Here is a 12,836-nt window from a genome sequence, read left to right on the forward strand (position 1 = left end):
GTTGAACGAATTAATTTTCCACCTTAGTAAATGTAGCAAAATATGTGTCCAGCAAACAAATGTAATCTATCAATTCAAATAAACGCCTCAATTCAATCTCAAAGCGATTTTCTATAGGTCTATTTTACCACATGTATCTCAGTGAATCGTAAGGGTTTAGGGACGTAGAAAATAAAATGTAGTACTAGTGTATAAAATAAGCAGAACAACAGGTTTAATATTTTCTACACCAAATGTTTGTTTGCATTCATTAGTTGTTTCACAGTCTTTATAGTTCCAATTTAGTGCATTCGCTGCTGTTATTCAAATGTCAGTTATTGCATTTTAGAAACCGATTTGACTATTAAAAATTGTATGAAGCAGGCGAAAACCAGGCTGACCATTAGACAGAAGGCTTACTTGCCTTTCACACAACTCTTGGCCGAAGTTGTTACATTTGAAACAAGATAACGCATCCTTCTTTAATAAAGGTGTGTTATTGTGAGGACACGGCTGACCACTTGGACCTAATCGGTTCCGAGTCAGTTTTCTTCGCTGCTCTACCGTCCCTAGATCAGTGGTCAAATTAGTAGCAAGAAAGCATGTAATTGACAAAGTCACGTGTCTAGTACTGGCAAAGGCACAGCCAGTAAGCGAGCGAATGAGAGAGAGAGCAAGCGCTCGAAGTGGAGTGAACGAGGAAAGGATTGAAGGAGAGAGACATGACAAAATATCAAAAGAGGGAAAGCACGCTGTACCATGCGAGCTAAATTTGTGACCGCTGGAATTGAGGATGTCGGATTAATGGTGACTATCATAGCCCGTTTTCGCAGAGGAAGCTTTTCGATTGGAACTTTCGAACAGAAGGTCCGCGGGGAAACATGGCCGAAGGTTATTCTCCAATTATTTGTAAAAAAAAAAAAAAAAAAATGGTCCTTACTTTTTGGTATAGAGGGGGGCTGCGACTGGCTATTGTTACATATAACGTGTTATGTAGCCTACCGCCCACGATTATTGCCATGTGAAAGTACATATTGGGGTCTTGTTGGAGCTGTTTGTCAACGATAAAGAGCGTATTGTGCCCAACATGGGCTTGCATGGTGAACCATGTGTGTACACCTGCCCTTGGAGTTCCATACAATGCTGGTTATTAACAGTGGTAGATGTAAGTAAATATACCCCAGAAGTTACATCAGTGAGCATGCACGTGCAAGGGGGAATCGACCAAATCAATCGCATATCGCCGTGCGCCATGCAGTTAGAAGCCCCATAAGTATCCTGTTTTACACCGATTTGCGTGATGTTCAAATCATTCTACCATGCGCTAAAATCGTTACGTGGAGACGAATTCTAGCAAAGATGAACATCACATCGTCAAGTGGCGGGGATTCCCCATCGCTTAGGCTATGGAGATTTCCAACCAACTGGGCTCCATAAAAGTTGTGTAAAGGTTACTACTAGGCCTAATAACTGCGCAGGCACGTCTATAGGTTAAATTCATATGCCACATCCACACTCGTCTATCAATACACAGCCTACTGTAGCTTACTACTTTCATATGCCTTTTAGGAGGGGCGGGTAAAGGTGGCGGAGAAGACGAAGCCAAGTCGACGGAGCAAGAAGAGCGAATTCGTCCCCAGCTTCTGTCAGGAACAGGCCACTGCAAGTGGTTTAATGTTCGAATGGGGTTCGGATTTATATCAATGACCAGCAGCGAGGGGAGCCCCGTAGATCCCCCTCTGGACGTATTTGTTCACCAAGTAAGTTCCCCGAACGAGAAAACCCGTGTAGGTTGACATTGTGCTGCTATGGGCATTGGGCATCTATCTTCCTCTTTGGTGCAGTCCTTTACCCTGTACGCTGTAGTCTACTCCACCCTGTTGATGGAAAGCAAGGAGTCAGTAGGCTTGATCAAGCAGCCTAGGACAATTATTTCTAAATGAGAAATGACTCAATTGTATAGTTGTATTAACCTTTGTCCTTGCTTGGCAATAACATCACGTGTTATTGCGAAAGTCCCTTTTTTTTGTAGGCCAGAGTGTTGGTTGCAACATGTGTAGCTTAGCTTTTAATTAACCATTTGTCCAAATGTGTTCTTTTGTATCATCATGTTGTTTCCCTACCATTTAGGTTACAGGGCACACAACAACATGCTGTGGTGTTTCCTTAAAGTGGCACTATCCCTCTCCGAACCCGCACTCTCCCTTGAACTGCACAGTAGAACGCTTGTATGACACAGTTTGTAGTTTTTTGAATCGCCTCATTGACAGGGAGAATATGGTTGATGGCCCACCATATTGGAAACCATGCAAAAAGAATAACAGTTAAAAACACTCAGTTGATCACGTGTTCGTACAAACTGTTTCTTTGAAAGATACTTTTGGTAGTGTATGTGGATACCTGCTTGTCAAACATCTCATTCCAAAATCATGGGCATTAGTATGGAGTTTGCCCCCCACCCTTGCTGCTATAACAGCCTCCACTCTTCTGGGAAGGCTTTCCATTAGATGTTAGAACATTGCTGCAGGGATTTGCTTTCATTCAGCCACAAGAGCATTAGTGAGTTCGGGTTCCGATGTTGGGCGATTAGGCCTGGCTCGCAGTCGGCGTTCCAATTCATCCCAGAGGGAAGGGGTTGAGGTCAGAGCTTGGTGCAGGCCAGTCAAGTTCTTCCACACCGATCTTGAAAAAACATTTCTGTATGGATCTCGCTTTGTGCACGGGGGCATTGTCAAGCAGAAACAGGAAAGGGCCTTCCCCAAACCTGTTGCCACGAAATTGGAAGCACAGAATCATCTAGAATGTAGTTGTATGCTGTAGGGATCTAGCCCGAACCATGAAAAACAGCCCCAAACCATTATTCCTCCTTCACCAAACTTTACAGTTGGCACTATACATTGGGGCAGGTAGCGTTCTCCTGGCATCCGCCAAACCCAGATTTGTCTGTCGGACTGTCAGATGGTGAAGTGTAGCAGTTTAACTTTAGTCTTTAGACTTTAGTCCGTCCCCTCGCCCCTATCTGGGCTCGAACCAGGGTCTCGATCCAGGGACCCTCCGCACACATCAACTAGCGAGTGACGTCACCGATTGAAACGCTATTAGCGCGCACCACTAACTAGCTAGCCATTTCACATCGGTTACAGAAGCATGATTCATCATTCCAGAGAACGTGTTTCCACCTTTCATGAGAACAATGGCAGCGAGTTTTACACCACTCCAGCTGATGCTTGGCATTGTGTATGGTGATCTTAGGCTTGTGTGCAGCTGCTCGGCCATGGAAACCCATTTCATGAAGCTCCAGACGAGCAGTTCTTGTGCTGACGTTGCTTCCAGAGGCAGTTTGGAACTCTGTAGTGAGTGTTGCAACCGAGGACAGATGATTTTTAAGCGCAATGCACTTCAGCACTAGGCTGTTCCATTCTGTGAGCTTGTGTGGCCTACCACTTCACGGCTAAGCTGTTGTTGCTCCTAGACGTTTCCACTTCACAATAACAGCACTTACAGTTGACCTGGGGGGGGAGATAGAGGGAGGGAGTTGGGGGGGGGTTGTGGGGGATAGAGGGAGGGAGTTGGGGGGGGGGGGGGGTTGAGGGGAGAATTGGGGGGGGGGTTTGAGGGGAAGAGTTGAGGGTGTTGGGGTGGAGAAGGAGTTGGGGGGGAGAGGGAGGGAGTTGTGGGGGGTTGGGGAGGAGGAAGGTGGGGGGTTGGGGAGGAGGAAGTTGGGGGGGTATGGGGGAGGGAGTTGGGGAGGAGGAGGTTGAGGGGGGGTTGTGGGGAATAGAGGGAGGGAGTTGAGAAGGGGAGAGAGGGTATTGGGGTGGAAAAAGAGGGGGGGAAAGAGGGCGGGAGTTGAGGGGAGAGAGGGTGTTGAGGGAGGGAGTTGGTGGGGGGAGAGGGAGTGAGTGGGGGAGGATAGAGGGAGTGAGTGGGGGAGGATAGAGGGAGTGAGTGGGGGGGAAGAGGGATGGAGTGGGGGGGAGGAAGTTTAGGGGGGGTTGTGGGGGATAGATAGAGGAGGGAGGGAGTTGGGAGGGGGGAGAGAAGAGAGAGAAAGAGTTGGTGAGAGAGGGAGACAGAAATAATGAGCTGCTTCCATGTCGACCTTGGAGAGATCTTCCTGGGGGGGCCCAGGCATCGGGGTTCCTGTCCAATCACTTCCTCTGTGTGTGCATGTGTAATTCTTCATCAGCTACTACTCTATCAATGAACGGCACACTCCTACACAGCCTTCTGTATGCAGTGTGTGTTATTTACATGTCCTATTTTATAGATTCAGCTTTTAGTAAAAAGAAACGGAAATGAGTCAGCTTTCTCTACTTCAGAAGGGATGCTACAAAGCAGGATCAAGGAGTAAACCAGCGAACTTGCATACATATTCTGTTCTAACTTCTTATATTGCAGAAAACTAAGCTTGAAATGGGCATCATCTAACTGATTTGACAAACAAAAATCCAGGTTTACTGTTTTTAATGAACCAGAAAGTCTGTAGTTATTTCTGTTTGTTTATCAAAGGTATCTTGCTAACTCATTAATCCTGCTTTGTAGTACACCTCTGGTTCGTTGGCCATTCTTATGGGGGTAAGAATGGGGTTTTGGGATAAATGCTGAAAATAAGGTCTGAGGTTAACACAGGCTTAGGAGATCTTAAATGTTTTGTTCTATGAGATAATCTGTCAGTTTACCTGACCTTTATGAATTATGACCTTTATGTGCTTGTGTTGGATACATAAGTGCTTAGCTGATGAAGATGATCTCATGTCGCAACTCTTGCCGTGTTTACTGACATCCCCCAACAAACAAAAACCGACTCTTGGAGAATGAGTTCCCCAACTGGTTGGGGATGGGCATTTGACACATTTAGACTGTTTGATGACTTGTGATTTTTTGTTGTTGAGTACTCTAATAATGTTTTATTTTTTGAACACGAGGCCCTTACTGGAAAAAGATGTGCGTATTTACCTATATACACTGAACAAATATATTAAAGCAAGATGTAAAGTGTTGAACCTATGTTTCATGAGCTGAAATAAAAGATCCCAGAAATTTAGCATGTGCACAAAAAGCTTATTTCTCTCAAATTTTGTGCAAAAATGTGTTTACATCCCTGTTAGTGAGCATTTCTCCTTTTCCAAGATAATCCATCCACTTGACAGGTGTGGCATATCAAGAAGCGGATTAAACAGCTTGATCATTACACAGGTGCACCAATAAAAGGCCACTCTAAAATGTGCAGTTTTGTCACACAACACAATGCCACGGATGTCTCAAGTTTTGAAGGAATGTCCACCAGAGCGGTTGCCAGAGAATTTAAGATAATTTCTCTACCATAAACCGGCTCCAACATCATTTAAGAGAATTTGGCAGTACTTCCAACCAGCCTCAGACCACGTGTATGGCCTTGTGTGGGTGAGTGGTTTGCTGATGTCAATGTGAACAGAGTGCCCCATTGTAGGGTTATGGTATGGGCAGGCATAAGCTACGGATAACGAACACAATTGCATTTTAGCGATGGCAATTTGAATGCACGAAAATACCGTGACAAGGTCCTGAGTCCCAGTAAAAAAAAAAAAAAACTGTCTGTTACCAACAGATGCATATCTGTATTCCCAGTCATGTGAAATCCATAGATTAGGGCCTAATGAATTTATTTCAATTGACTGATTTCCTCATATGAACTGTAACTCAGTGAAATCTATGAAATAATTGCATGTTGTGTTTATTTTTGTTCAATATAGATTGCAACAATGCCTAATTTATCATAACCATTACAGATGACAAATCCTCATTGTAAATTGCCCCATATTCGGTACCATTCAGAAGTTTGGACACACCTTCTCATTCCAGGGTTTTTCTTTATTTTTCCTATTTTCTACATTGTGGAATAATAGTGAATGCATCAAAACTATGAAATAGCACATATGGAATCATGTAGTAACCAAAAAAGTGTTAAACAAGATTCTTCAAAGTAACCACCTGAAGGTGTGTTGGGTCATTGTCCTGTTGAAAAACAAATGATTGTCCCACTAATCGCAAACCAGATGGGAAGGTGTAATGCTGCAGAATGCTGTGGCAGCCATGCTGGTTAAGTGTGCCTTAAATTCTAAATAAATCACTGACAGCGTCACCAGCTAAGCATCACACCACCTCCTCCATGCTTCATAGTGGGAACCACACATGCAGAGATCATCCATTCACCTACTCTGCATCTCACAATGACTTGCTGATTGGAACCAAAAATCTAAAATTTGGACTCATCAGACCAATGGACAGATTTCCACCGGTTTAATGTCTTCTTCTTATTGGTGTCCTTTAGTAGTGGTTTCTTTGCAGCTATTTGACCAGGAAGACCTGACTCATGCAGTCTCCTTTTAGCAGTTGATGTGTTTGTTACTTGAACTCAGAAGCATTTATTTGAGTTGCAATTTCTGAGGCTGGTAACTCTAATGAACTTTTCCTCTGCAGCAGAGGTACATCTGTGTCCTCCTTTCCTGTGGCAGTCCTCGTGAGCCAGTTTCATCACATCGCTTGATGGTGTTTGCAACTGCTCTTGAAGAAACTTTTGAAATTTTCCAGGATTGACTGACCTTAAAGTAATGATGGACTGTCGTTTCTCGTTGCTTATTTGAGCTGTTCTTGCCATTTTATGGACTTGGTCTTTTACCAAATAGGGCTATCTTCTGCATACCACCCCTACCTTGTCACAATACAACTGAATGCATTAAGAAGGAAAGCAATTCCACAAATGAAGTTTTAACAAGGCACACCTGTTAATTGAAATGCATTCCAGGTGACTGCCTCATGAAGCTGGTTGAAAGAATGCCAAGAGTGTGCAAAGATTGGCTACTTTGAAGAGTTTTAAGTATAAAATATTGTTTGATTTTTAACACTTTTCTTCGTCACCACATGATTCCATATGTGTTATTTCATACTTTTGATGTCTTCATTATTATTCCACAAAGTAGAAAATATAAAAAATTAAGAAAACCCCGGAATGAGTAGGTGTCTAAACTTTTGACTGCTACTGTATATTCCCTCAATAAAAAAGCAAGTGCAGGACTTCTAATGTAGTAACGTTGAAGTGATCTGACTAGTGTTACTTAGCCAACCAGAAGTAAGAAGGTGACGTTAAATGGAGCCTACCTCAGCAGGAGCACATTTTTTTTTTTTTGACCAAGTTCTCATAACTTTGCTTTACACAGAGTAGGCTACTGAGACAGACGGTGATGTGGCGCTCAGTGGTGAGGCTGAGGCAGGCTGCAATGCATGCAGAGGAGAGAGAGGTTAATACACTGGTTCCCAAACTTGGGGTCCCCTAAGAGAATTTGTACTAGTTTTTATCAAGCATCTGTTTCAATATGAGATTTCCACATGGTCTGTCATCTGATCTCGATCGTCCCCTGGAGTTTGTTTACTCTTCACCCACCTTTTATCACGACAAATCAAATCACAGTTTTAATGGTCACATACACGTGTTTAGCAGATGTTATTATGGGTGTAACGAAATGCTTGTAAAACTACATTGCTGATATTAATATAGAATCGTAAATAAGATTTAAATAATTCATGTGAATGTGATTATACGATCATCTGTGTGCTCCTTTGATGTCTGTCTGTCTGCGGCTCTTGATTAGTAATGCCTAGGAATACAAGTGTGAACATTGTCATTCGATAAAAGAGATCTATTTACAGAGTTGATGATTTAATCCAATTCATCATTACAACTGATTGAACAGTCGCTGATGCTACACTTTTCTCATATTTCCCCCCTTTCAGGGGTATAACATTACACTTGTACAGCTAATAGGCTAGGTGTTTGTAGATGGACTGAGGTGAATGAACCTACAGCAGCCAAGGTGATAATGGCTGGGGTCATTTTGGCATGTTTTTGCTGTTCTCCAAATTAGCATTTTAAAGTGTTTTAATTGTATAGAAATGCAGTAAATGAGCTTCAACTTAAAAAAAATAATTGCCTAGTTCCGGACCTTACTGAATCCCTACTTATGCCCCTTTGTGTGTGTGTGTGTGTGTGTGTGTGTGTGTGTGTGTGCGCGTGTCAGCGTTCCAACCCTTTGTAGCAACTATGTCATAAAACTGATTTCAAGTCAGGCATGTGTGTGTGTGTGTGTTCTCGCGTGGGGGTTGTTCCATCCTCAGGCATTCTTTTTAAAAGAGGAATTTGTTTAAAGACAAAAAAGGGAAGGGGCCTGATTTGCTGTTCTCCCTCTGCTGGGGATCAAGTCTAAACGTCGAGCATGGTGTGCTGCTGTACTGGCCCTTCCTCCATCGGAAACCTCCAACATTGTGTGTTTGCACGAGTGCATGTGTGTTTTTTTTTGGTTAGTTGTTGCCTTTTCTGCTGTTCCTGTCTGTTCCACTACGTAATAATAGTTGAGGACTTGGAGATTTTTGGTTGTGTGTGTGTGTGTGTGTGTTTGCATGCGTGTGTGTTTTGTGGCATAGCAGAGGTTAAAATGGGCCCCTAGTGAGATTAACCTCTGACCCATGTCACCGTTTGGCATTCAAGCCCCACCTCTCCCCAGTCCCTGCCTCTAGATAGCCAGTATCAGGCTTTGTCTCTAGTGCCACAGCCACACACCATCCTCCTTCTCACCTCCCCCCTCTTTACCTCAAAGCTTCAAAAAAACGCAGAAGAAGAAAGCAGGGAGGTCATGTGACTTCCTCTTGAGGGGTCGTCCATATATGGGGAATGTGATTGGTAATTGGAAGGATGGATTGTGGGAGTTAGATTAGAAATGGTGCTAAAAATGATTTTCTATTGACATGACATGATTCCATTTTTTAGTAAGGGATCTGTGTTTGTATTGTCTAGAACACAGAGATGCTCCAATGATGGTTTGGTTTTGGCATTGCTTCTGAAGAAGCTTGGTGGATTTGAATGTGTATTTTATGTATCTATGTTTCTGTGAAATTGTATAAAATTGACATTTTGAATTTCAATGTAATAATGTTTACTTTAGTTTGTTTACTTCAGGATAATATTTTTTTATATGTGTATTTGGACACATGTGAAAATATATTTTGTTCTCAATGATCTAAGACCCTGGATCAAATGCTCTTTAACAGAATAGAGTTCTTGCTTTGGTTATTTTGTCATTGTCAAGTTGCATTTCCCTTGAAGTTATGGAAAGAAAATGGAGCAACAAACTGTTAAGACCATTCAATTTCCCAGCTTAGTTAGCAAGTAGCCACAGTATACTTTTTCTCAATGCTTTTGTTACCAATAGTTTGTTTACAGGGCTTACATTGATAATTCATTTTGGTCATACATTTACTTATTGCTGAACCTGAGTACTAAATGCTGTTTTAATGCAACCAAAGCTAGCATTTAACTAGCATTCACCTTGCATTTAGCTAGCATTCACCTTGCATTTAGCTAGCATTCACCTTGCATTTAGCTAGCATTTAGCTAGCATTCACCTTGCATTTAGCTAGCATTTAGCTAGCATTTAGCTAGCATTCACCTTGCATTTAGCTAGCATTTAGCTAGCATTCACCTTGCATTTAGCTAGCATTTAGCTAGCATTCACCTTGCATTTAGCTAGCATTCACCTTGCATTTAGCTAGCACTGACCACAAGCCTTTATGATTATGATCTCAACCCATCTGGTGGGTTTAATTTTTTTTTTAACAGAAAATAAATGATATACCAAAGGGCTAAAAATAATCAATGAGGAATATTAAACAGAAAGGGAAACCACAGCTTTTATAATTGTGTGTAAAAAGGTCAAGCCAGTAATTTTTCAATAGTTCTGAAATTTGATTTGATAATAGGCAACTTGTTTCCTAAACCATCTCTTGTCATACAAATCCAGTCGCTGTCTAAAGTTTGTTTTTTATGTGCTCAGATTGAATGAATCAAGCAGTAGGTTTAATTCGGGTTATTTCCAAGTTTTTAATAGTGAACATTGATCCATCTTAGTTTATAAACCGATGGTATTTAACTTTGTTTTATGAAGACAAAGTATTGTCAATGAAACCAAATGAAAGTTGTGATAGGACAGCTACAGGTAGCATGCTAACAGTCATTTGATTTCCTTTTCCTAGTGGTTTTTGAAGAATACTCTTCAGAAATATCTGTCTTTTACTGCTTTCTTTTATCATAATCAATATCGATATGTGTGTGTGCTGCATGGACCTGAAGTTGTTATTGTTAATGCTGTCAACCAGTCATGATGTAACCGGCTCAATCACCAGTCAAAAAGCAACCTTTTAGTGTTTAAAAACGTATACAGTTGAAGTCGGAAGTTTACATACTTAGGTTGGAGTCATTAAAACTAGTTTTTCAACCACTCCACAAATTTCTTGTTAACAAACTATAGTTTTGGCAAGTCGTTTAGGAAGTCGGTTATCTACTTTGTGCATGACACAACATTTTTCCAACAATTGTTTACAGATGGATTATTTCACTTATAATTCACAGTATCACAATTCCAGGGGTCAGAAGTTTTCATACACTAAGGTGACTGTGCCTTTTAAACAGCCTGGGAAATTCCAGAAATTATGTCATGGCTTTAGAAGCTTCTGATAGGCTAATTGACATTATTTGAGTCAATTGGAGGTGTAATGGTGGATATATTTCAAGGCCTACCTTCAAATTCAGTGCCTCTTTGCTTGAAATCACAGGAAAATAAAAATAAAATCAGCCAAGACCTCAGAAAAAAAATTGTAGACCTCCACAAGTCTGGTTCATCCTTGGGAGCAATTTCCAAATGCCTGAAGGTACCACGTTCATCTGTACAAATAATAGTATGCAAGTATTAACACCATGGGACCACGCAGCTGCGTTCTGTCTCCTAGAGATGAATGTACTTTGGTGCAAAAAGTACAAATTAATCCCAGAACAACAGCAAAGGACCGTGTGAAGATGCTGAAGGAAACGGGTACAAAGTATGTATATCCACAGTAAAACAAGTCCTATATCAACATAACCTGAAAGGCCGCTCAGCAAGGAAGAAGCCACTGCTCCAAAACCGCCATAAAAAAAGCCAGACTACAGTTTGCAACTGCACACGGGGACACATATCGTACCTTTTGGAGAAATGTCCTCTGGTCTGATGAAACAAAACTGGTACTGTTTGGCCGTGATGATCGTTATGTTTGGAGGAAAAAGGGGGAAGCGTGCAATCCGAAGAACACCGTCCCAACCGTGAAGCACCGGGGTGGCAGCATCATGTTGTGGGGGTGCTTTGCTGCAAGGGGGACTGGTGTATTTCACAAAATAGATGGCATCATGAGGGAGGAAAATGATGTGGATATATTGAAGCAAAATCTCAAGACTTCAGTCTTGGTCGCAAATGGTTCTTCCGAATGGACAATGACCCCAAGCATACTTCCAAAGTTGTGGCAAAATGGCATAAGGACAACAAAGTCAAGATATTGGAGTGGCCATTACACAGCCCTGACCTCAATCCTATAGAAAATGTGTTGGCAGAACTGAAAAAGCGTGTGCGAGAAAGGAGGCCTACAAACCTGACTCAGTTACACCAGCTCTGTCGAGAAATGGGCCAAAATTCACCCAAACTATTGTGGGAAGCTTGTGGAAGGCTACCTGAAATGCTTGACCCAAGTTAAACAATTTGTAATGCAATGCTACCAAATACTAATTGAGTGTATGTAAACTTCTGACCCACTGGGAATGTGATGAAAGAAATAAAACCTGAAATAAATCATTATCTCTACTATTATCCTAACTGACCTAAGACCGGGCATTTTTACTTGGATTAAATGTCATGAATTGTGAAAAACTTCCGACTTCAACTGTATATTTAATTGGGGGGAAATCTATGTCCATAGCTTGATATTTAGCTCTATTCCCAAGTGGAAATGTCATATGTCTTAGATTTGATTGAAAGTCTTTTTAGCCCGAAGAGAACGGACTGAAACACGGAGCAACTACCTGGATGCTCATTTTCCTTTTCTTTTTTGTTTTGTTGTTGTTGAATTTGACCCCTTTTTCTCCCCAATTTCGTGGTATCCAATTGTTAGTAGCTACTATCTTGTCTCATCGCTACAACTCCCGTACGGGCTCGGGAGAGACTTAAGGTTGAAAGTCATGCGTCCTCCGATACACAACCCAACCAAGCCGCACTGCTTCTTAACACAGCGCGCATCCAACCCGGAAGCCAGCCGCACCAATGTGTCGGTGTGTTGGTTAGCGTGCACTGCGCCCGGCCAGCCACAGGAGTCGCTGCTGCGCGATGAGACAAGGATATCCCTACCGGCCAAACCCTCCCTAACCCAGACGACTTTAGGCCAATTGTGCGTCGCCCCATGGACCTCCTGGTCGCGGCCGGTTACGACAGAGCCTGGGCGCGAACCCGGAGTCTCTGGTGGCACAGCTGGTGCTGCAGTACAGCACAGCAAAATGTTTTCAGTTGTGTGACCTAATAAACACTACCTAACTGTAGTCTTTATCACATTCCTGTTTTGTTTTTCAGTTCCAATTGAGAAACAATTATTTTTATAGAATTTATTTTGGGCAGCTGGGCTCCTTTCTCTTTTAATTCATGAAGGTCGGTTACATTTCATAATATTCACATTTAATACCAACGACAACAGCAGAAAACGAAACAAAATACATTTGAAAAAGTGTCAATTTCTCTGGCAGATGTCAAATGTCCATAAGGTGCCATGGTACTGTTCATTTTTGTTTGCGTCTAGTTTTTTTTTCTTAGTTGGGTCTGATGACAGTTCTGCTTTTAATTAGTTACATTTATGACCATTGTTCTCCACAGTTTTGCGCTTCTCTCCAGTCCCGTACTGTACCTCAGCTTTACAGCAAAGCAAGAAGCAGGGCTGCTGTTTTGTTTATGTTCAAAAATACAACTCTATTTGCA

At 42.0% G+C, this 12,836-nt stretch overlaps 1 protein-coding gene across 1 annotated transcript in view; it reads left to right on the forward strand.

Moving 5' to 3' along the window:
- The first annotated feature begins 642 nt into the window (after window positions 1-642).
- lin28b (lin-28 homolog B (C. elegans)) overlaps window positions 643-12,836 on the forward strand; it is a 46,418-nt gene continuing 34,224 nt past the window's right edge. The window contains exons 1-2 of the mRNA XM_020495914.2: window positions 643-870; window positions 1,549-1,739. Coding sequence (XP_020351503.1) covers window positions 861-870; window positions 1,549-1,739 — 201 coding nt within the window. The 5' untranslated portion in view covers window positions 643-860. The remainder of the gene's footprint in view (window positions 871-1,548; window positions 1,740-12,836) is intronic.

This window comes from Oncorhynchus kisutch, linkage group LG12, assembly GCF_002021735.2.
Source record: "Oncorhynchus kisutch isolate 150728-3 linkage group LG12, Okis_V2, whole genome shotgun sequence".
Classification (NCBI taxonomy): Eukaryota; Metazoa; Chordata; class Actinopteri; order Salmoniformes; family Salmonidae; genus Oncorhynchus; species Oncorhynchus kisutch.